This window comes from Macrobrachium rosenbergii, chromosome 13, assembly GCF_040412425.1.
Source record: "Macrobrachium rosenbergii isolate ZJJX-2024 chromosome 13, ASM4041242v1, whole genome shotgun sequence".
NCBI lineage: Eukaryota > Metazoa > Arthropoda > Malacostraca > Decapoda > Palaemonidae > Macrobrachium > Macrobrachium rosenbergii.
Window position 1 is genome coordinate 10,350,782 of NC_089753.1, and position 24,263 is coordinate 10,375,044.

Consider the following 24,263-nt stretch of genomic DNA (forward strand, 5'->3'; position numbering starts at 1 on the left):
TCTCGAGTATTGAAGGAATGATTGTGAACATTCAAAGCATGACATTACACGGTGAGTCACAGAGTAGGAGTATGGTAGGATATCGGCCACTTAATAAAGCCTTGATTTTTCTGGACTTACCTCATCCTTTCAGAATTATCTTCTGGTAACCTGCCATTTCATTTAACATCAGAGTGAGAGCAAATGAGTGCAACACGACCTACTTCATTTGTCTTCAGTGCTATCTGATTTTCTACGCCAACAACAGCGCAACTAGCAAAATTAAAATACAGATGAATACATGAGCTTTATTTTTTGGATCATCAGACAAGAGAATTATGAAACATAATGAAACAATAATGTAGTCATCTGGTTGGCCTCCATAATTAGTGTTCCATGTGCTTAACAATATGGTTAAAAATTAATTTAAGGGCCTATTGGAATTCTAGTTATATGCACGGGTCTGCGAAAGTCATGTTTCCAGCTTCCATGGGAATGAATAATATATTCGTTAAGTCTTGGTCTTTTATTGTGTTATATCACAAGCATTATTATTAAGAAAATAACGTAACAATTCTTTGGCATAGCAGCATAGCAATTGGACGGTTTTGTATCAATGAGTTTTTTTTAGGAAGATTTTTTATAATAACAATAATAATAATAGGCCTATAATCTATAATAATAAAATCCGAGTGGATCTTGTTTGTCACCCCGCCCCAGGGTGACAGAAAGGGGAGAAGTGACACAGCCACCCACCCCCTGCAAACCAGCTTGTCCGCCCTGGGTGGGGTTGGGTAGGTAAGGGAATGGGAGGGTAGGGGAGACATCCACCCCCTCATGCAAACCGGTTTGTCCGCCCCGGGTGGGGTGGGGTAGTTAGGGGAACGGGAGGGTAGGGGATACATCCACCCCTCCTGCAAACCTGTTTGTCCGCCACGGGTGAAGGAGGGTAGGTAGGGGAAAGGAAGGGTAGGGGAGACAGCAGCGCCGTTCCAGAGCGCATAGCGCGCTAACAAGCTCGTTTTGTTAATAATAATGATAACTAACAAGAACAACAGCAATAACAGTTACAGTAACAATAATAACCTCGATAACAACATATTTAATGAAGTCCCGACTGCCTTATAGTTGGAGATACACTTATATTTCCCAACTCTTAAGGAACATCAATTGAAAACCATTTCAGTAACCAGGAACATTTAAAACGTTAGTACATTGTGACATTTTACTATAGATTCGCCGTGCTAAGGGACACTTTGTCAGCAGTAAATCTATCTTAAAGGAAAAGTATAAATAATAGCTTCCTCGACAATAGACTTCTTTAAAGTAATATGAGAGTAGTTCCCCATCTACAAAAAAAAACACATAACAATGAAGTATAAAGCCAAAAGCATTGTTGTAAGGTTGTTAGTTGGTTGTTTCCTACCAAAGGACATTCACTGCAGCAACAGGATTTCTACATTTCACAATTCTTACCAATTGAAGTTTCTAGTCCAATCAAGAGCGAAAGTGATAAATGAATATAACAAACATTCAGATTAAAAACCAAGATATTCATTTTTTCTCATTGCATAATTATTTTTGTTGTCATTTCATGAAATCTTCAGAATCTTGATTTTTCTCACATTTCTGTCAGAAGCTAATGAATACAGCACAATACCTACAGTCCTCAATGCCAGCATAACTTCATGAAGGAAATGTTAACATGATACATAACAGCAACAATTCTATTGATAATGCCCAGAAAATTTTTTTGAAATTTCTTATGCTTATCATTGTAAGTGAGTCTTGCGTGTTTATATAAAAGACAAACTCAAGGATTACTTTGTCTTTTTAAGGATTTTGAAGGAAGGAACGATACAAATCGCAGTTGAATAGACAAAGAAAGATAATAGGAATGTTATGAAGGTAACACAAGTGGTTTAGGTCAAAACCCGTACAAATTCTTTTAATCAAATTGATACCTTCCATGTATTTAGAAAACCAAACTGATTTTACTGGTTAAAATTATATCGCCTTTATATTATGTCTAGAGTAGGCCTAACATGTTCATCTACCTTACCAACAGCCATAAGAAGTTTTCTGCTTCATAACAGGGAATATACTGGCCAGTAAGACCATTCATCGTACAATCTAAAACTAAGAGTAAAGGTTCAGTTGTTCTCTTGAAGGTAGTTTTGGTGGGTCCTCTTCAGAAACGAATGGTCAATCTCGAGGGTCGTTCGTGCATTTCCATCTGAACTCTTGTCTCCATTCGTGAATCCACAAATTGGCAACTAGAAGTGAAAAAAATTCGTTAGGCAATGAAAATATTTAAGTGTCAAAACCTACAATTATTATTATTATTATCATTATTATTATTATTTGTCGTTAGATTGATGTATGTTTCTCTCTCTTGGGGGAGGCGAAGTTTGCCCCTGTTAAGGCCGATAAACTTGCGCAATAACACTTCCCGAGCAGCAGAACGTCATTAACTGCCTGAAGAGAATGGAGGAGAAGGATGCCCTTCGTAGGAGACGCACCGTATTATTATTATTATTATTATTATTATTATTATTATTATTATTATTATTATTATTATTATTGTTGACAGAAATTTACTTCAAATGGGGAGTATCAGCACGCTAATATACAGTACGTACTAACAAATAACAATATATTCTATTCAATATACATAATATATTTTTTCGGTCAATAATACAAATTATTTGTTTCAGTAAAGTTACAAAACTTTTGAATAATTCTAAGACGCACGCCATAAAAAAAAAACATACCTGATAGGTTACATTCTTGATCCGAGCATCCCTGATTTCTAAAAAAAATCCTGCAATTGTCCCGATGATGCAATGATAACCCCTTGTACTTACAAACAGTACATCCGTCTTTGCTGTAAGCAAGTGGCGTTAGAGTACCTTAAAATGTTCCCCAAAATTCCGATTTAGATAGTTGTCAAAAAATAGATCATGAAACGTGAGATGTCATGAAAAAAGACTACTATGACAAAATGCTCACTCCATTTTTCTCCAAGAAGCACAGGACAGGAAGCGTGGACAGTTCTGTAGTCGCCCTCGCTGCTCCTTTTCAGATTGAACCAAAACAGAGCAGACGCTCGTCTTGCCGGAACCGCAACACCAAGAGTTGGGAAAACAGTCGATCCATCCGCCTGCTTTCACATCAATCAGCTGAAACACAAAAGAAGAATTTAAAGCAACTAAGAGCAGTTTAAACTTATCCTATCAATGATGAAGACTTTTCATGAAATATTTCGTTGTGCAAGTTCACTGGGCATGATTATCCATTCGCCGAAAATATTTACAATAAGATTAAGTAAAAATTTGGGAAAATCATTTCACAATGCCTCCTCAGGAAATCATGCTTTAGATTTTTCTGGAGATCCTTATCCAGGTCCGGGAAGGAGCTGATTAAAATGGCTGTGATGTGTTTTATTCCTATTGCTCCTCACTTATGAAATATAGCTAGATATTAAAGTTAAGAGTTCTTTTACTCCAGAATTTCTATTGAAACATGACCACTGCTCACTCCTAAGTGACGTGAAAGATAATGAAAATATAAAAAAAAAATAATACATATTTAAAATTTTCCTAATTTTCTCAAGAATAACAGTAATGAGGAGGGGGGAAAGGTCGAGACGGCTGGTTTTGCCCCTAGGGACGTTATGTACTGTTCTGAAGCCAGGGCCACGGAGAAAGGCTGGACATTAGCAATCGGAAACGTGTAATTCATTATCAATGGGCTATCGTTGTTACACACAGGAAAAACATATTTTCATACACATCTGGTTTATTATATATGTACATGCATATATATATATATATATATATATATATATATATATATATATATATATATATATATAAACATCCTTTAATATCAATCAGAAATGAAATAATATATTTTCATATATACATCCTTTAATATTTTTAGTTGATCACTCTACGAGACCAATCAGAAACAGAGTGACGCAATAATTTATATATGTTAGTGCGATCAATTTTAGTCCTGATCCTCGTCCGTTGCTGGTCGACCTTTCACGGGTGGTGGACTTATTATCAACTAAAAATTCCTTCGGTAACATATATGAAAATATATTATTTCCGAGGTAGAGTGAATTGATATTAAAGGACGTTTGTAGCTTTTCTGATTGTATATGAATCACGGTGATGTGATAAATAGTCATATATATATATATATATATATATATATATATATATATATATATATATATATATATATATATATATATATATATATATATATATATATATATATATATATATATATATATATATATATATATGTATATATATATATATATATATATATATATATATATATATATATATATATATATATATATATATATATATATATATATATATATATATATATATATATTATATATATATATATATATATATATATATATATATATATATATATATATATATATATATATATATATATATATATATACATACATTATATATATATATATATATACATATACACACATTATATATATATATATATATATATATATATATATATATGTGTGTGTGTGTGTGTGTGTGTGTGTGTGTGTGTGTGTGTGTGTATGTGCGCGGGTGTGTTTGAGTAGGCTCCAACTGCTCCCTGCTTCTATACTTACATAGAATAACATCGTAGACATCCGATCACCTTGATGAGGCGAATCATCCAAAGATTTCTGAAATATAACACAAATGAACGTTACTAATTGCATTATTAGGGTTAAAAATTATAATTAAATTTCATCACAAGTAACTGATAAAATGTCTGTTATGAACCAAATCTTTAGAGATGTTGACTCATAATGTTGTATATTCTAACATTAGAAAGACTGGCAGATCCTTCTTATATTTGATTCCCTAGCGTTCAGTGGAGGTCAAGTTTTCTTTCAGTCTTTCAGGTTATATAACTTTTGTTAGATTGAAACAATGTCTCTGCGGTGTTATTTTCCTAAGCCTTTGAACTTCCGTGGTTTCTAGGCGTTCGGTGATTCTGGCAAATTTTAAGTCTAACGGTTCCAATAATATTTAAGTTTCCACTAGTCTCTGGGACTCGTAGATCTGTTATATAGTCTTATATCTGTTAGGAGTCACCTTTAACACCGAAAATAAATAAGTTGATGAGACATTCAATAACAGTGCCCGCTCATTTGCATTCCTGAGTCTTCGCATCAGTGGCGTCGCTATGGGGGGAGGGGAGCAGTCAGATGTCTGCCTCCCGCCCCGTTGAAATTCCCTTTATAGCCAAACTTTAACCTTTAAAGTATTTGATACATTTGCATACAGTAAGATTTGAAAATTAATTGATAATTGAGCTCTATAATTTCAAATACAGGTTTACTAATTACTAATACTATTATTTTCCTTCATTCACATGGATTTATACATACATTTGAGAACAGTATATTTTACTAATTACAGAATTGGTACATTAGTTCTGTGTAATTTTTTTTGCTCCCCCAAAAATATCTTGGCGCCACCCCGCCCCAGCCCCCACCCACGGATGGAATGCCAGCTACGCCACGGCTAAATTCGCATTAGATGAGAACACCTTTCACCCTGTTCTTCAACAGTTTTAGTCTGTCATAAATGCCTCCTGAAGAGTTTTATTTACTTCCTGTAGTTAGTTGAATGGTTAACTATGCACTTAGATGATCAATGATTGCCATCACAGATGGAAACTTCTAAATGTTTTTTTTCCATTCCAATTAAAATAACGTTCCGTTTTTAAAATTTAAGCCTTGCTGAGAAAAACTTCTTTTTAGTGTATGCCCGGTTCTTAAGAGGTACTGATAACGAGATTCATCGTTGTTACTTAAACTTAATGTAGAGTTTAGTTGAAGCATGTGCCGGGATTGTGTTGTGGAAGAGTTTTAACACTGAAGGTCATCTTTGTTAATGATGTCGAGGCATGAGAATAAATTTTCATTCTGGCTCTGAGGGCAGTATTTTCCAACCGCCATTACTTGTTTCACTTTCTGCTACAGGGAATATCAATGCTAAAGCTCATATTGCAGAGACATCACTTAAAGTATTGATTTCAGACATATATTAAATAGATCATCTTTACTTTTGTTGCTTGATTTAAATACTATTCACTCCACACGGGAAGCACAAGAATTTGCACCGCACATTTCTTACTGGAGAAATTGAAGATGTTAAATGCTGCCTGACTCTGTCAAAGCTTACGGAGAAGGAAAAAGAGAAGCAGTAATTCTTTTTCATTATCTCTGTGGAATGTTGCAAAAGAATAAATACTAATAGTTTTATGATAAAATATGACATGAGGAGATCTATGCCAGAAGGAAAAATGCAAGACGTTAAGAACTATAAAGAACTAATACTTCCACGAAGGAGAAAAGGAACTGGTTCAAGTAAACGCCATACCAATAAGTATTTCCTTCTGTCTTTTATCCCAAGGATCCTAATATCTTAAAAAAATCTATCTTGGTCTACCCTCCCTATTTTCGTTGACTGAAACATATCTGTGAGGTTGTTAACGAGTAAAGCATTTTAAATAACTGATAATGGTCTTCCAAAATAACAAACATTTGATGAAGATAATAAGATCGTCTTCAGAATGCTAAGGAGTGTAGAAGGTAACAGAAATTCTTATCCAGTTACGTTGCAGGAGCGCTGTTAAAAAGTGGACATGGAGTTACCTCGGTAAGTTTCTGAATTTGGACTGTTGTTTTAATTCAGTCTATCTCCCCTTTTCCTTTGACGTTGTTCAGTGTTTAGGGCTGTTGACCTTCCGTTATCATGCATTTCACGTCTTCTATTTGCGGACTTATTGCAAACAACCTCCGTACTGAACTTACACGCACTGTTAATGAGCCAAGGACCTTAAGGTGTAAGTTAATTGGGCAACAATGTTGCAGTCAAAGACTGCTTTGGGTTTCTTTGGGAGATGACGAAATGTGCCATGCATACCTTCGGTTTTTGGTCTTTGGTCTTGCATATTTGCCCCATTCTCTGTAAATAAACCCCTTTTTAACTGTAAAAGAATTCTAATTCCAAATGGCGACCTTCACTATTTACGTAAATCCAGGAAGTTTCTAAGGTGAGTTTCCCGTAGTTTCTCCTTTTATTCATAAACTTGGGACACCCTTGGCACGACGGCAGTCTATAATCATAAACTGTTCCATTTCCTTCCTACATCAAGGACCCAGTTTGTGGCAAATATATATATATATATATATATATATATATATATATATATATATATATATATATATATATATATATATATATATATATATATATATATATATGTATATAAAAAGCAATGTGCAAAAAAGCAAATAACTGAATCCGAAAGGGCTACAGCCCAGAAATAGTTTGACATGCAAATTATTTCTGCTGCTGAAACTGGTTGAATGATTGTGGGTGGTTCGCGCAACAGTTTGCAAAGGGGGAACGGTGTCCAGCGCCCATGGACCGCTTAACCAGAAGACTCTTGCACGTGGCAGGATGGCAGTTAAATGTCTAAGGTATTTTGGTTCACAAAGGCAGGGGCAGACCACTCGAAGAGCCAGATAACAGGATTCTGGAAGCGAATTCCAGGTTAGCATTCAAATCAAATGACTTTCACATGAAATTACTTATGCACGATGGAGGAATTGATCAATTAGATTTGATTAGCACATGGTAACACTATGGTGGGAATGCTCTAATTATTATCACTGAACTAATTTGAGTTTGGGACAAGTCATGAAGGCCAAAAGTGCGTGCTAGGCTGACTGGGAGCAAAGGGGCTTTGTTTTAGGAGAATGAAAAGTTAGAATTCTTGTTATCTGCAATCTCCACCTCCTTCTAGCCTTATTGGAAGGATTTATCAGCAAGGCCTCCCCTTCAAGTAGCTGATTGGAAGGACTGTAGTGGGTGTGATTCAAATCTCTCCTTAGAGGACTTGATTGGAGGTGATCTTTGGAGGGTGTGTGAAAGACCCCTCCCTAGTATGTTTGATTGGAGGTTATAGAAGTACATCACTTTGTCCAGCCCCAAATTCCTGGAATTTCCATGAAAACGCCTCCCTGAGAAGGCGGGGTTATAGATCTAGCTGCTGTAAGCATTTAGGCAGTGCTGACTCATGAATTGGTTAGCTTAATCGCGAGGCCATTATTTCTCACTTTTACGACTGTTTTTATGGCTTCAACACAATATACTGCTTATGGTTCATGCAAACATCCTGCCTCGATCAGCGTATTGGAATCATGATAACATCAACAGCTTTTGGGCGTTATCACTGTGTTCTTTGCCTCTCTATTTATTCTTACTTCTCTCTCCTAACTTTTTCTCTTTTCTATATTTTCTCTCTCTCTCTTTTCTATCTAATTTCCTATCTATTCTACACCACAACATATATATATATATATATATATATATATATATATATATATATATATATATATATATATATATATATATATATATATAATTCTGATAGCCACAATAATAATATATATATATATATATATATATATATATATATATATATATATATATATATATATATATATTATATATATATATATATATATATATATATATATATATATATATATATATATATATATATATATATATATATATATATATATATATATATGTATGTATTATCTACATATATATTACATATATATCTATATATAAATATAATTCTGATAGCCACAATGCCCTCTTAACTTCTCGAATTCTTCACACTTTTTGGATATGCTTGTCACAAACAACAAAGCTTTAGAGCTAAATGTAAGAAATATAAAGTAATTCTGATATCCGGTAGCAAGATTTGAACCCATGTCCTGAGGAATCAGACTGAGGTCACATTGTCGACCTGACCAGAAAGCTGGCAACATGGCATCATACTGATGCTCTGGATGCAGGTTTGCATCATGCCACCACACATCAGAATTACTTCATATTTCTTACATTTACATCTAAGGCTTCAGTGTGACAAGTGCATCCAAAAAGCGTGAAGAATTTGAGAAGTTAAGAGGGCATTTGGTTATTACAATTACATATTAGTATATATATATATATATATATATATATATATATATATATATATATATATATATATATATATATATATATATATATATATATATATATGTTTATGGTTGAGTGCAACGTGAACTTATCTTGAAAATTGATTATATATGACTCTTAGGCCGAGTCCAATAAACATATGCAAAATGATGTAGGCTGAAGGCCTGCTTCAGAGGGGTAAGTTTCAGGTAAACATTTAGGTTTTCACTTACATGAGTATGCTTAAATTAATTACATATCAGAAGAAAATGAAGCGTAAACTGGACAGGTAAACAGATTTCTGTCGTTTCAAAGGGGTAACAAACAACTGGGGATTTTCCCTGATGTAACTCAAAGGCCCGCTTCGAAGGGGCACCGAAGAGGGGGAGAAGGCAGGGGTTATGCCACTGCACACACAAGATGATGCTCAGATCCACAGCAGGCAACTCCTATCTGTAACTGGAGTACACATGGTTACATAGGAGTACTGGGAGCATGATCAAGGAATTGAAGGCATGCACGGAAGGTGCAAAAGGGGCCTCAATTCTGGTGACTCTAATTCCAAGCAAATAAAAAGTAATTCACTTCACTGTAGGTCACTGTTACGTTAACACAATTTAAAGTATTTCAGGTCTCACTGTTGGTAAATTGCCCAAGAAAGGAAACAGAACAATATAGAGAAGGCTGACAGACATGTGACTGACTTAAGGACCTTGATCTCGGTACACTGACTTCATCAGGAGACGGCTTCTTCGTCTTCGGGTGCTGACAGGGTGAGGGGAGCATTAAAGGGCTTCACCACAAAAGGACACTGTAGGCTCAAGGACAGCCACGTGGGATTGCAAGGAGCAGTTTAAGGAGCAGAGTGGCGGAGCAAGTGTCCTGGGATAGCTCCGACATCTTCTGAGGAAGGTCAGGCCTTCGCTCATCCTTTTAAGGCCTCGTAAGGATTACATCGCTGTTCATTCCATGTGGTGCTGCTATCGTCTGTCTGGTGTCCTGTTTTCTATACAATCTGTGTGCGGAGCATACAGTCATTCGACCAGGTGTCAAAGATGGTGCCAAGCACATGGTCCATTGCTGGGCACGGCACCGCTTTCTCTTTGGCCTTCTTCCTCTGCCAGCTTTGCCTGCCTCAAGCAGGTTATTGTTCTCCGGATGACTCAGCACCTGAAATCAAGGATTTTTGGCAGTTTGCTAGCATAAGGAAGGATTAAAAGGGTTTCTCACACAGGGTAGTGGTGAGGAGATAAATTATGGGTGGATTTACAGCCACAGCTAACTTTGAAATAACAGCAATGAATGAGTCTGATTTCAAGAGAGTAAATTATTCTCATTGACAAATTACGTTACATTCATGCTTGGAGGATGAGGTGGCGTGCGCGAGGTTTACCTTGACAATATTATATATATATATATATAATATTATATATATATATATATATATATATATATATATATATATATATATATATATATATATATATATATATGAATATAAGAAGGCCCATAAAACACTATTTAAACGTTGCAACCATATATTTCAGGCACTTGCTTCTGTGCCCCTGTTCACTGGTAGAATATGGACAGATGAAATATTACAAGGGTATATACTGTATGCAAAGCATATAATTATAGGTGTGGCATTAAGTCTCCGATGGTATGCAGGTGACCATTTCCTAAGAAGGACGAGAATAACCAATTCCCGTGGTTTTTGGCCTCATTAACTCCCGTTTGGTGACGATTCTGGTGGACGTGTTCCCTGGGACACCTTCTTCAGAAGCGGTTTGAGGATTAAAGCGTCGATGTCGTCCGATTTCCAATGTCCTCCTGACAAGTTCACATTGTTGGTTTGATTGATGATAGCAGATTCCAGCATCTTTCTTTTGTACGGACAGCTACTTTTGAAAACCAGCTCTGCCCCCCTCCAGTTTATGGAATGGCCAGTATCTCTGATATGTAGGAAAATCCCCGAACTCTCCGAAGTTTAAATAGTGTTTTATGGGCCTTTTTATATTCATATTACACTGTGGTATTACAGGAAAAGACATTCATATATATATATATATATATATATATATATATATATATATATATATATATATATATATATATATATATATATATATATATATATACACACACACAAGCTGGCCAACCTGGCACTGCCTGGGAAAACTGAATGACAGCCGATAAACTCACTCACTCTCTCTCTCCCCCCCAACTCTACCTCACTCTTCCCCCTTTCTCCTCCCTAACACCACCTCTACTCTCTCTCTCTCTCTCTCTCTCAGTCTTTCCTTCTTTCTCCTCCCCAACACCCCCCTCTACGCTCTCTCTCTCACTCTCTCCCTTTCCTGTTAAGATATTTGCATCAGTTACATTACCCAGCATTTCTGACATTTTATTTTTCACCCCTTCTTAACCCCCATTCCTATTGGGGCTGAACTTGGACTTAAAGGGTATCGGGAGTGTCACTATTCATCTCAGCGACATCAAAAACTATGGATCAGACACTATCTATCATTTTTGACATTTTATTTTTCACCCTTCTCCCTCCCGCTCCCACTTCCTATCAGGGCTCAACTTGGACTTAAAAGGTATCGGGAGTGTCACTAATCATCTCAGTGACCTCAAAACTATGGATTAGACACTAATATCTGTCAGTTTTGACACTTTATTTTTCACCTCTTCTCACCATCCTTTACCATCAGGGCTGAACTTTGACTTAAAGGGCATCGGAAGTGTCACTATTCATCTCAGGGACCTTGAAAACTATGGATCAGAAACTAATAGACACTAATATCTGTCATTTTCGGTTATTTTTACATGTCACCCCCTTCCCACACCCTTGCCCTTTGGTGCCAGTGATGTCTTACCCCCAGAGTATTCTTTCCAGTAGTAAGCCATATGTATACCAAGTCTGGTTGAAATTGCTCGATGCATTTCAGAGGTATACTGGAACACACCACACACACATATACATACATACATACATCCATTTATATATATAGCCTACTAGCTGACCAACCCGGCACTGCCCAGGATAACTCTGAATGACAACTGATAAAATATCTCTCTCTCTCTCTCTCTACTGCCCCTCTTTCTCCTCCCTAAGACCCCCTCTACTCTCTCTCCTCCCTGACACCCACTCTACTCTCTCTCACTTCCACTTCCTCTCCCTCTCACTCTCTGTCACTCTCTCCCCAACCCCATCCTCTTTGGTGCCACCGTATTCTTTTCCAGATAGTAAATCGTATAACGAAATTAGGTATGATAAATTTGTAAAGTTTAATTAGTTACTAAGTCTATGGGCACAACCAGCCCCATTTCAGGGAAGCCCTTCCCTTCCCACCCCCACCCCCTTTGGTGCTAGTGATGTCTTACCAACACAGTGCTGATTTCTAGATAGTAAGTCATAAGTATACCAACTTTGGTTGAAATTCCTGATTGCATTCAGAGTTATGCTGGCTCATACACAGACACAAATGCACACATCCATTTATATATACAGTATATATATATATATATATATAAAATTATATATATATATATATATATATATATATATATATATATATATATATATATATATATATATATATATATAATTTATATATACATATTTTTAGTGGAATGTGATGAAAAAAAATTATTTGTCATCACTGAAGTTTTTCCATTAAAAACCCATTATTCAACAAATGACTGCTCTTACCCCACCCTAAATGAGCTCACTGCTGCTTTTCAGCTTCCACAAAACATGAGGATGGGCGAGTCTTGCTTTTCTGAAGGTCAAGCAGCACAATCAAAATAAAGACAAAGAAAACTATTCATATATATTATTATTATTAAATTTCTATATTAAGAAATATAGAGCACAGTATTAAAAAAATAAAATATGAACTTTGGTAAACTTTCTGCAGTGAATTTCTAAGATGATTTTTTTTATTTTTATGTAAACCTCAAAACATGCCTAAACAAGTGCCTTTCTGAATTCTGTAGTTGAGAATTATGAAATGAATATCAGCAGATGTTCTACGCCAGGTGTGTGGCCAACTGTGATATATGCTAATGAATGTGGTAATTGGCTACATGTACAAGTAATCCCATGCTGACAGCTACAGGAAAAGAACTTTCCTTGATTAGCTATTTTAATACAGTATGCCTAATTTAGTTTTATTTTATACGTTAAATGGTATATGGGAGACAAAAGCATATTTCCATATACATAAAAGAAAATCTATCTGATCTAAAAGAATGGTAACAGAGCACTCAAAAATATATAAATGTATATTTATCACAGCAAAATTGCTACAAGTTGAAAACTGTTACTGCCTCTCAGGATTTAGACAGTATTAAACAGACTGACAACTTCAACCATACATATGGCCAAATTTACAACTGAAAAAATTTCGGAGAAACATGATAAAAGTACAAATACATTCTACGTATGAAATTTAAAGATTATTCTCATACAAAATTAGAAAATAAAAAATTGTTGGGAAAAACGTGTACAAATACGACTCTGCAAATGAAATTTACAAGATTATTCCCAAACAAAATTAGATGTTATGTTCCCAGGATATGAATATGTAAAAATATCAATTGCTGACATATAGAAAAGAGAAGATGCTAGTTCATGCAGTACATTCTTTGTAGATCTGTACATCTATTAATTTTTAACCTAACCCAGTTTTTTACATACTTTTACTAAATTTGACTTCTGCATCTGTCTGTTTGGGTCAAATCTTGTAACTCAATTTTCGACCTGTTCCCTTCTTCTGATGGACTTGAAATTTTGCATAGTTACTCAACCCTGGTGACAATACAGCCTTACATGATCAGTAGGTCAGCAGTGACCTCTAATGACCCTACAGTGACCTCTCCCAGTATCTCAGGATTTGTATTTTCATACCTTCTTCGACTCGGTAGACTAAGTTAATAACTGTACGGATTTTTCAAACCTTCTTTGGCTCGACAGGATATCATGTTCCTTTTTTTTTAGTTACAATCATAAATTGGTTACAATTTCTGTCAAAACTAAAAAGTATAAAATAAAAAAAGAAAAAAAATTTAAAACACACTTTTATTAAAATGCACTAAAAAGTACAAAATAATTTTCATGTTTACAAAAATAAAATCATAGGTGTCAAACATGGAAGGAAATGCTACAAGAAATAGAAAAATATATTTCTTTTCTTGTAGAATTTCCTTCCATGTCTGGCACCCACACTTTTATTTCTGTAGACATGATTAATTGTAAGAAAATCCTGGTGTCTCAAAAGACTATTTTATTTATAATAATTTGGTCTCAGCATAATTAACGAAGTTGGAAGCTGTCTGTACTTAATGTTGTGATAAATATGCAGTGGTACGTATGGGGCTTCTTAATACATCATATTAACTTGGAAAAGACAAATACAAGCCATACATATTTGAAAACAGTTATGCAGTATTCTACCTGTGGCAGTGATCCAATAGAATGCATGTGGCTATACAGTTGCTTGGATAAATGGATGGATGTATGATATTTAGGGCAAAAGCCCAGGGACTTGTGTTTATATTCATCTTGGCTGTTTATTTAAGAAATAAAAATGTGACACGAATTTCACATAAGGTCCTCTTCCTAAACAAGTCACCTACCTCTAAAGTGCCTGTCTGAAGCTTTGGGAATGGTGTACCTGACATTTGATGTTAGCAAACCATGCTTGCACCTTAAATATGATGTACAGTTCATTATGGCATTTTCTACCTAATATAATCAGTTTACATATATTTTCATACCAAACTTTACTTGGCACAGTTATACATACTGAACAACTGGAATAAAGAGATTCTTGCATGGTACCCTCTGACTGATGTCCCTACCCTACACGCCTCCTCTGTATGTAAGAAATGATTCTTTGAATGGAACCACTCCTCCTCCTTTCAGAATTATAGAATGCACAGATCTCACAAAAGTTTGCTAATTCTTAAGAAACCATGAACTGGAATTGCCTGAAAATTTTGCATTCCCTCCCAACAATTCCACTTCACAATGTTTTCTAAAATCGTCTTACACATATATAGAGAGAAACTGCCAAAAAGAACAGGTATAGCATAGGGTTAACATGTAGTGAAAACACAGGATAAATGAATATAAGAGCAATACAAAATTAATAAGTACAAACTGATTTTTCCTTTTCATACAGTTTCAGTTTACATTCAGCCCAGCCCAGCCCAGCCCACCTACCCCACGTGCCAATGGTGATATATAAGCAGTGACCAATGGATATGACAAAGTAAGTGCTGCAAATTACTGGTCTTTCAGCTGGTAAAAAGACATAAATCTACCATTATGAGAAAGGTGTGAATGCAGTAATAGCCCCAGTAAAATAGCTTTAGCTGTTACTTGAAGGGGAGATATGTCAGATGGAGAAAGAACTTCCAAGACAGTTGTCCTCGTACGGGGGTAGCGCCGTCAGTGCAGCTCATGTGGTGCACTATAGGCATTGCTTAAAGTTTGTTGCAGCACCCCTTCAGCCCCTAGCTGCAACCACTTTCATTCTTTTTACTGTACCTCCGTTCATATTCTCTTTCTTATATCTTACTCTCCATCCTCTCCTAACGATTGATTCATGGTGCACCTATAAGGTTTTCCTCCTCTTGCAAAACTTAAGAGGAGCTGTTCACCTGGCTTCTTGTTCAGGGTCCCTGCAAGCACTGAATGATCTCTTTTTTGGTCATAAAAATCTTCAATGGTTAACTCAAGCATGAAGACCATCCATTAACCCAGTTGCAGCAAGAAAACCATACTTTAATGAAAAACAACCAAGCTTATTATTGGAAAAATCTTACATCTTGATGTTACAAAATTATTTTCATTTTCAAATCATAAAAATAAATGTCATATTAATAATGTTACATGTAGCATACAATACTTCTAAGGAAATAGATTATTTAATAAGTTAATGAATAATTACTGAAGGTATGACACCCTTTGCAAGGTTTTGACAAACTGCAAAAACACTAGTTATCTGAACTAACTTATGGCCTAAATATATTTTCCACCAAGTGTCTCTGGTGAATAGCATGTATTCTGAATTTGTAAATGAGGGGCTGAAAGTCTCATATATTCAAAAGGTTTAGAGCAACACATGTGTTAACTGTGGTGCATGATCTGTTTAACATATTCCCCACATCCCAGGTCACCTGAGTGTACACTATTTAGTATAAAATCAATAGTTCACTGATACATGTAGTGAATGAGACACTGGAAATTTTGTAAGAAACTAGCAGAAACAAAATGTTGTACAGTACTAACAGTGTGGTGTACACAACATAAAATGAACTGAAAAAATTTTGAATATTCTGTAGATAAAGAACACTGGAAGTACTAATTCAAGAACTTGCTAAAGAGACCACCAACCAAAAAGACAGACATCTTTTTTTAAGATGCAACCAGATAAGTACATCTCTTACGATGGTAGATGTTTTTGTTACATAAGTGTTTGCATATGCATTACAATCAACACATACTATTAATGCATGATATGAGTTAGGTTTCTATACCAGAGCACTTACTGCAAATCTTGAAAATTATTGCAATAATTTTTCCTGTAACTCCAGAATCCAAGTGTTTCCAATTTTACAAAAGACAACTGCTATTGAGCACCTTTTAAAGAAAGGGCATAAAAATGGTGTTCAATATATTTTATACATTTTCCAAAAGTTCACAAAAAGACTTAACGCAATTAGAAAAACTATTTGTGTTTCTGTTAGTAATAACTAGTAGCATGCTAATAGCTATCTATGGCTATCAAAATTTTCTCGCAAATAACTCGGCTTCAAAACTGAAGATAGTTTATGTAAGCAAATTTACCCATTCAGTGCAGGAACATGTCAACCAAAATTCTGTGAACTTAGGCTCTATAGATGCCAATTCTGATGAATTGGTACCTGTTATTAGGATATCTTTCAATGTATCTCAAACAGTCAAACAAAATATTCAGAGAAATGCAAGACACACAATATCTAATGTACAAGACAGTGCAAATAATATAAGACAAAATGTAGCACAACTGCAAACATTTGCAAACCACAGCAAATCTAAAGTTATGAAACAAGAAACTGTAAAATCAAGGAAAGAAGACAATTTTGAAACAGGCACAGAATCAAGAAAAGAGGAATCACTTCTGCAATCCATGACAAGGAACAACAATAAATGTCTTACAGTGCCAAAACTTCACATTCCAAAGGTGGATTTACATGGTAAGGTATCACTTTGGTTGTTATGGGTGTAATTCATACAGCTGCAGGCCTACTGATTACATTGTTATCTGCTTCTTAAACGTTTATCTTAAGTTCTCCCTATGAAGGACTACATGTGAAATGAGTTCTTTCCATTCTCCTCACTTCTGTGGTCTTTCTGCATGGATTTCCATCAGGTTTAGGTCTTCGTCTATTCCCATTTTCCATGGTTTCCAGATTCTTCCAATAAGCTTCATCCCCTTCCTCCATATCTAGTGCTTATCTCACAAACTGCTTCTCAACACATTTCTAAACAATCTCGGTTTTTTATATATGTTTTTATTTTCCACCCTATTGATACCACATCTCTCCAATTCCTCATTGGCAAAACAATCTTCCCACCACACTTCGGTCATGAATCTTAATATTCTTTAGTCACAACTTTTCAAAATTTACTTCATTTTCATTTTCACGGCCAATGCTTCCACTGCACAAGGTGGTGTAGGCCCTACATACATCATGTCTTTACTCTATCATAATGAGATAATTTTATTTATCAGTAGCCTACCTATCTCTCAAGTTTCAACCTGGCTGCAACTACTCTTTTCCTTACTGCTCTCTTAACCCCTGCTTCACTGTCCAGTGTGTCCTCAAGGTGACAAATTTTATGTTATAAGACCTGTCCCTTCAACTACAATAAAGTTGTCCCCTCCCTTCTCTTCCTAGCATTTTCAATAAAATAATGACAAACAAAATTACCTAACTTCCTTTTAACCCATCTGCTTTTATCAGCTACAAACCCACTACTTTAACTTAGTCTGTATGTCTACACAAATTCCCTGAAACTCCAATCTCAAAGGAAGAGGAAGGAGGTTGGTTGCTACCACTAGGTGGCACTCAGGTTAGTTTCCTTCAGGTGTCGTGTGACAATGACAATCACATCTTGTATATCTACAAAATTGCCTGCAGCTTTTCCCCTACTCTTAGAGTGCTTGGATTCCTTCTGTTACTGATGTTACGATTATCAAGGAGAATCATTCCTCTGATAATGACTGCACCTCTCCATTAATTCATTCATCAGATGGGTAGACAGCTAACTCGAGGATTACCTCTTCTTGGCACTTAACCAGCAGATGAGCTGTCACTGCCTGCTACAAGAAATACTGTGTGACATTCTATCCTTCCTCACACCACTGAGACTTCTGTCCGAATTCCAATCTCTCCAATGCCCGATGGGCCTGCTATTGTCTTTATGCAGACCAAAGTCCACACCATTTCATATTCAATAGTCTATGTTTGGCCTTCCAGCATTCCTTCTGCTACTACTTCTGATCTGCTTGATGACAAATGTTCTTCTCCAATCACCAGCTGCCCTGCTTCTGACCTTGCTCTTGTCTGTTTCTTTTTCCGGGCACATCCCTCCCCTACTAGCATCACATCATTTTCATTTTTCAAGTGTTCATCATTCCTTTTAAATAGTCACCCCTGCTTCTCAAGTCCCTTTCCCCCTGCCAGTCACAATACCACTCCTCTTCATTCTGCTGCTTCTTCTCACACTCTTAACAGCTCTTTCCCATCCCCTTTGCATGCCCTTTCTCAAGAAGCTGGTCTACAAGTGGTTTTTGCAAGCTTCTGTTGACCTCTAAAATCCTCCCTATTCCTGAATCCACGAACCACCAAGAATCATCAACAATGACATGACAAGTCTTGACATCAGGGGGTTGCTCCAGCTGATGCTTATCATCCAGACTTCTTAAGCCATGGATCATCACAGGCCTTGTCATCAACTGGCTTAGGCACTTGCCAAGAAGCCTCTGGCTCATATCAGTCTTCATCATCCTCCTCCAGTGACAACACCTCTCCTTTATTTTTGCCTAACAATAACAATGCTCAACCTTTTTGGACCTGACCTTGGAACCCTCTCCCCGACCCCTTGACAAGAAGCCTCCAATATGTACTACTTGGAAATCTAAAGATGTCACCATCCTAACCAGACAAGCTAGTTTTGACTTGGATTTAAGAGGAGATCTACCTAGTTGAAGAAGAGGGCCACAGTGAGAGTCCTCCAAGTCAGCAAGATTTAAGTGAGACCTTGGGTAGATCCACATGATCTACAGTACTGAGAGGCAGCAGCAGCACCACAAGAATGGTTCTGCAGCAGAAACCATGGTTGATACTGCATCAAAAGTCTCTAGAATTTGACCTCTCAATAGTGTATGCCACCTCTGAGATCACTGGCAAAAGGCTCTCCAAAGGCAACAACATGACTATACACACCAGCAGCACTCTTTGCTCTTCCAAATACCTGGCTTTGACATTTTTATGAAAGGAATGGTTGCTCAATCCAGGTTCATCACCCACCCCCAAGAATGGAAGCTCTTGCTAGGGAAACCACCTCTTCAGTGCCACTTCCTTCTTTTTCTTTCACTTTGGGGAGAAACTGAATTCACAAAGTTGTTTCTGGGAGCATGTAGCAACTGTCCCCCGCCCCCCCTAACAAAAGTGGCTCATCCTATGACTTGGTCAAGGTTTTACATTTAATCGCTTCTCAAGAAGAGTCTTTGTTCTCTACTTCTGGCTGACTACTTACCTCCAACCCAACTTCAATCTCAGAGAAGGTACTTTGTCACTTGAGGTCTTTCCTGCCTGCAGTCTTCTGCTGATTTTCAATACCTCTACTCTATGGATCTCATGGGTTTCCACTGTGTTTCTGCCAGCCTTGTAAAGGATCTCATCGAGAAGCTGGATTCCAACATTGGACAGGCAGCCCTGTGGAACCTTAGTAACTTCACAACTGTGTGTTATTAGAATTATTCTCCCAGCACTTTGTGCTCCCCCCTTATATCAGAACCCACCAGAATTTTCCAGGAAACTAAGATATTCTGCTGTGAGATGTCCCTTCAATGCACCCCATCAAGGTATTGGACATTGGTCACCTTTCTGGACCATAAATGGAGGCAAGGCTCTAATTGCAGGAGGTGAAACCTGCCCCTAGCCACAGCTAGACCTATCCACTGTTGTTGCAGGAGGAAGGTGCAGAAAAGTTTCATAATCTAGATGAAGAGGCAAAACTGTTGATGGCAAAGTCAGTTTGTGGACCCTATGTTGCCACTGTATTACTGTACTGAATTAACTTTTTCAGTTTTAGTCATTTCATAGTTCATGCAATCCATCTGATATGTACAACTTCTTTCTCAATTTTAATTTTTGCATGGTACTAAAATAAGCTGTGCAGTATAAGTTTTTGCCCTATTGGGACTGAATAAAGAAACCCCTATTGGGGTTTAGGTATTCAGTAAATATTTTTCCTTTACTTCAGTCCACATTACATAATTGTTAACTTTAGTTTTGTATTTCTGTCACAGATGTGCACTGCTGCACTTTTAGCTTTTGATGTTTTAATATTAAGTGATTTCTTATTTTTATTGTGATACTGTGTACACACTCCTCTACTTATGAATGAGTTACATTCCAAACGGCTGTTTGTATCTTGATTTGTTCATAAGTACAATTTGATATATGCACAGTCAATACGTACAGTGCTATATTTGTTTTTTCATCCTAAAACACAATACTAGTACTGTACTGTATTTTATAGAGTACTTTATTAATACAAATAATACGTAAAACCTAAATACTAAATTATCATGATAATAGTAGTACAATTTATGGAGCATTTTACTAACAGGAATGATATATAAAATCTAAATAAGTAAATTGTGATGATAACAGTAAAATTTATAGAGCACCATACTAACACGAACGAGATATAAAACCTATATAAGTAAACTGTGATGATAATACTATACTGTCGTACAATTTATAGAGCACTTTACTAATAAGAATGATACATAAAACCTAAATTGTGATAATATGTAAAGTACAGTTGTTATACTTACCTTTGAAAATGGTGTCGTAGGCTTGACGTGATGGATGAGTGGAGGGCAGGCGGTGTAGCATTACATGGGCGGCATGTCGTCAACGTCAATGTCGTTTTCCGGATGGATTTCCTTGACATCACTTTCTTTGGCAAGGATTTCTTCTGCACAGATTTCTTCGGGAAGTTTTTCATCGGCATCACTTTCTTCTTCATCTTGAAAGGAGTCCCATTCTCGCAGCAGTACAGCTCGACTTTGGGAACAAAGTAATGAAAACACAAGTCCTCAAATACAGCAAGAGTCACCCAGAATTTGTTATTGGACATCCAGATTACCAGCAGAGAACCTTTTGCGATATTTTTGAGTGCCCATGGATTTACAGCGCGATACACCATGAGAGGTTTTAGCTTGAAGTCTCCTAATGCGTTGCCACCTGATAAGTAAAGTTAGCCTATACTTTGCCGCCTTAAATCCTTGCATTGTCTTCTCTTCATGGCTGATGCATGTCTTTCTAGAATTTTTTCCAGAAAGGCCTGTCTCGTCAATATAAAAAATTTGCTGAGGGATATAGCCTTCCTGATCAATTATTTCCTCGAGCATCTCAGGAAATTTTTTGGCTGTTGCTTTATCGACACTCGCTGCCTCACCAACTAACAGACACATGATGCATGTTAGCACTTTTTTTGAAGTAATGAAACCATCCATGACTTGCAGCCAATGTTTCACCTGCAGCACTTTTGCCATCCTTAGACTTCAAGTCATCGAAAAGGCTTTTAGTCTTTTCCTGAATCAGCATAAGGCTAAGTGGTATGCACTTTTGTTTATGGTGTTCTATCCAGATACCCAAAAGTTTTTCCAATTCTTCTACCACCCTCCCCCTTCTCTTACTTACAACTGTTGACTGCAATAGCACAGCACTTTTTACGTGTTCCATTATTTGATCTTTGTTTTTAAAGACTGTGCCAACAGTTGAGCAATTCATATTATAATGGCGTGCTGCCTCAACCATTTTGTCACCACTTTAAAATTTCTTTATCATTGCCACTTTTGTTTCCGCTGAGATAGCTTGCCGCTTTTTACCACTGCCACTATCTTCACTTGCTTGATGATTACCATGGCCATGATTGATAAAAGATGGGCTCGATATTTCACGATAAAATCACAAGAATAATCAGAGCGCAAGAGATGACGTCTTACCATTTGCATAGGCTGCGTGAGTAGTAGCAAAAATTGTAACTAAGCAGAGGCGTGCAATACAAAATTTGAACTTATAGGTGGCAGGCAGAGAACTCTAAATAAATTTTAATTTACAATCACGGTTGTTCGTTTCTCTGGAATTTCGTAACTTGAAAGTTTGTAAGTAGAGGAGAGTCTGATACTTCCTCCTCACCTGTGCTAGTTTTCTGGGAAAAAGAACCTAAACATGCCTTGGTGTACTTGTGCAGGCAGGAGTGGTCCATCCTGCAGTTTGCCGTCATCATTGAAAAAGGATCTGCAATTGAAGTGCCCTATGTGTAAGGATCAAAAGTGTTTCCCCAAACGATACGTTTATTGTCTGTGAACCGGTTGTTGTATCAGCAGATCTTGTATGCTCAGTGGTGCCTGCATAAACACTGATTCTGGTATCACAATTGTGACTCTTCTTTTGACACTGCACCCATGGTTGTCAAGTCCCGAGTTTCATCTTAAAAGGATTCCTCTTCTGTGATGCCGCCTCTCCCCCAACAAGAGTGAGCAGGGTAGGAGGCATCAGCCATTTTCAGTCTCGACCCCATGCTGAAGACTTTCATCCATGGATGTCTCCCTCTCCTAACAACTTCCCTGTAACCCCTTGTCTGCTGATCCTTCCATTTTCAACTTCGTTCCTCTTACTCTGCACCCTTCTCCAGCTGTTATTCTATCCATTCCATCCTCACTGATGGAAAAAGTTTATTTAGCGGACAATGCTTCTTTACCAGACAAATAATAAATGTATTTTCCATCCTCCAGATTAGTTCCTCAATGCAGTTGAGGACTTAACAGTGAGCTTGCAATCTTGTCATTCTAGCTGCGCCACCTGCTGTCTTGTTGTCAGTGTCAGTCCCCCCTCCTACTTTGGTGTTATTTGATAAGGTCCCTGCCCATGTTCAATGTCTTCCACTTTGGTTGCTCTTGCGCACACAAGTACCTTCACATATCTACTGGCCTTGAGTACTAGACCTGTATGAAGTCGACCACATGTACTTAGCTTCTGCAAACCTGACTGCCCCTGTATTTCCAACTGTTCCCATTTATTTGACTGCTGCAGTGTATTCCATGTCTTCAGGGTCTTTGAACACATCCACGTATCCTACAACTTAAGTTTCTTTGGTTGTTCCTGAGTCAGTTTCAATGTACTCCACTGCTATGATATACTCCACCACCTTTGTGTATCTGGCTGTGCGAGTGTCCTTCCCATTGTCTACTGTCATACTACTGATCTCTGCATCTCAAGTCTGCCAATTCATAATCATTCGCAGGTCCTCTTTTCAGGATATTCCACTGCCAAGTAGTCCTACCCCCAATATCCCCATGAGGTCCCCTAATTTCAAGATATTCCACTGCTAAGTGACCCTTCTTCCACCGTTCCCTTGAGGCCCTGTTGGCTGCAGAGTGCTCTCAAGCTGTACTGAGAGGTATCTTCATTTTCTGATCCTCATTTTCTGTTCATCTACCAGCTCTGTCCTTGCTGCTCACGACCATAAACTGTACTGCTGCCCAATTGTATCAATTTGCTGCCTTTTCAAGTGATTCTTATCATGTTCATTATACATAACATCTTCAACCTTCTATGAGTGCTGCCTATGAAGAGTCTCATACCCTTGTCATTCTGGACTTGGTACCCACTCTCAATAGCCTGGTTTTTACTGGACACCAAGAAAGCAAGATTCAACTCAACTAAGGACAGTGTCTTGCTTACAAAGAGTTTTGATAGGGAAACTAGAGAATTTGAGTGCACTTCAGGAAAATGCTCCTTTTGTGGGGATACTCAAGTGGATCTGCAATATCCTCTATTTCAACTGTCCCTGCAGACCTCTGCATGCAGCTCTGGTTGCCGCTCTTCCAGCAGATTAAGCAAATC

At 37.0% G+C, this 24,263-nt stretch overlaps 2 protein-coding genes across 2 annotated transcripts in view; one reads left to right on the plus strand and one right to left on the minus strand.

Annotated features, from left to right (window-relative positions):
• Window positions 1-672: 672 nt before the first annotated feature.
• Window positions 673-22,941, minus strand: LOC136844895 (uncharacterized). Its single transcript, XM_067114197.1, has 4 exons — window positions 21,185-22,941; window positions 4,649-4,705; window positions 2,992-3,161; window positions 673-2,255 (listed from the first exon to the last, which is right to left on the minus strand). Exons 1-3 carry the CDS (start codon window positions 21,556-21,558, stop codon window positions 3,158-3,160), a joined length of 435 nt encoding a protein of 144 aa, XP_066970298.1. The 5' UTR covers window positions 21,559-22,941; the 3' UTR covers window positions 673-2,255; window positions 2,992-3,157.
• The window catches only part of LOC136844894 (galactoside alpha-(1,2)-fucosyltransferase 2-like), a 40,962-nt gene continuing 32,977 nt past the window's right edge, over window positions 16,279-24,263 (plus strand). Inside the window, exon 1 of the mRNA XM_067114196.1 lies at window positions 16,279-17,306. Within this exon, the coding sequence (XP_066970297.1) occupies window positions 16,733-17,306 (574 nt within the window). The 5' untranslated portion in view covers window positions 16,279-16,732. The remainder of the gene's footprint in view (window positions 17,307-24,263) is intronic.

Bases quoted from the DNA above. Each gene is read 5' to 3' on its own strand.
- LOC136844895 (XM_067114197.1), bottom strand. From the start codon at position 21,558: ATGGTGTATCGCGCTGTAAATCCATGGGCACTCAAAAATATCGCAAAA. The intron at 4,706-21,184 runs GTAAGTATAACA...GTTATATTTCAG, and splicing joins CTACGACACCATTTTCAAAG to AAATCTTTGGATGATTCGCC.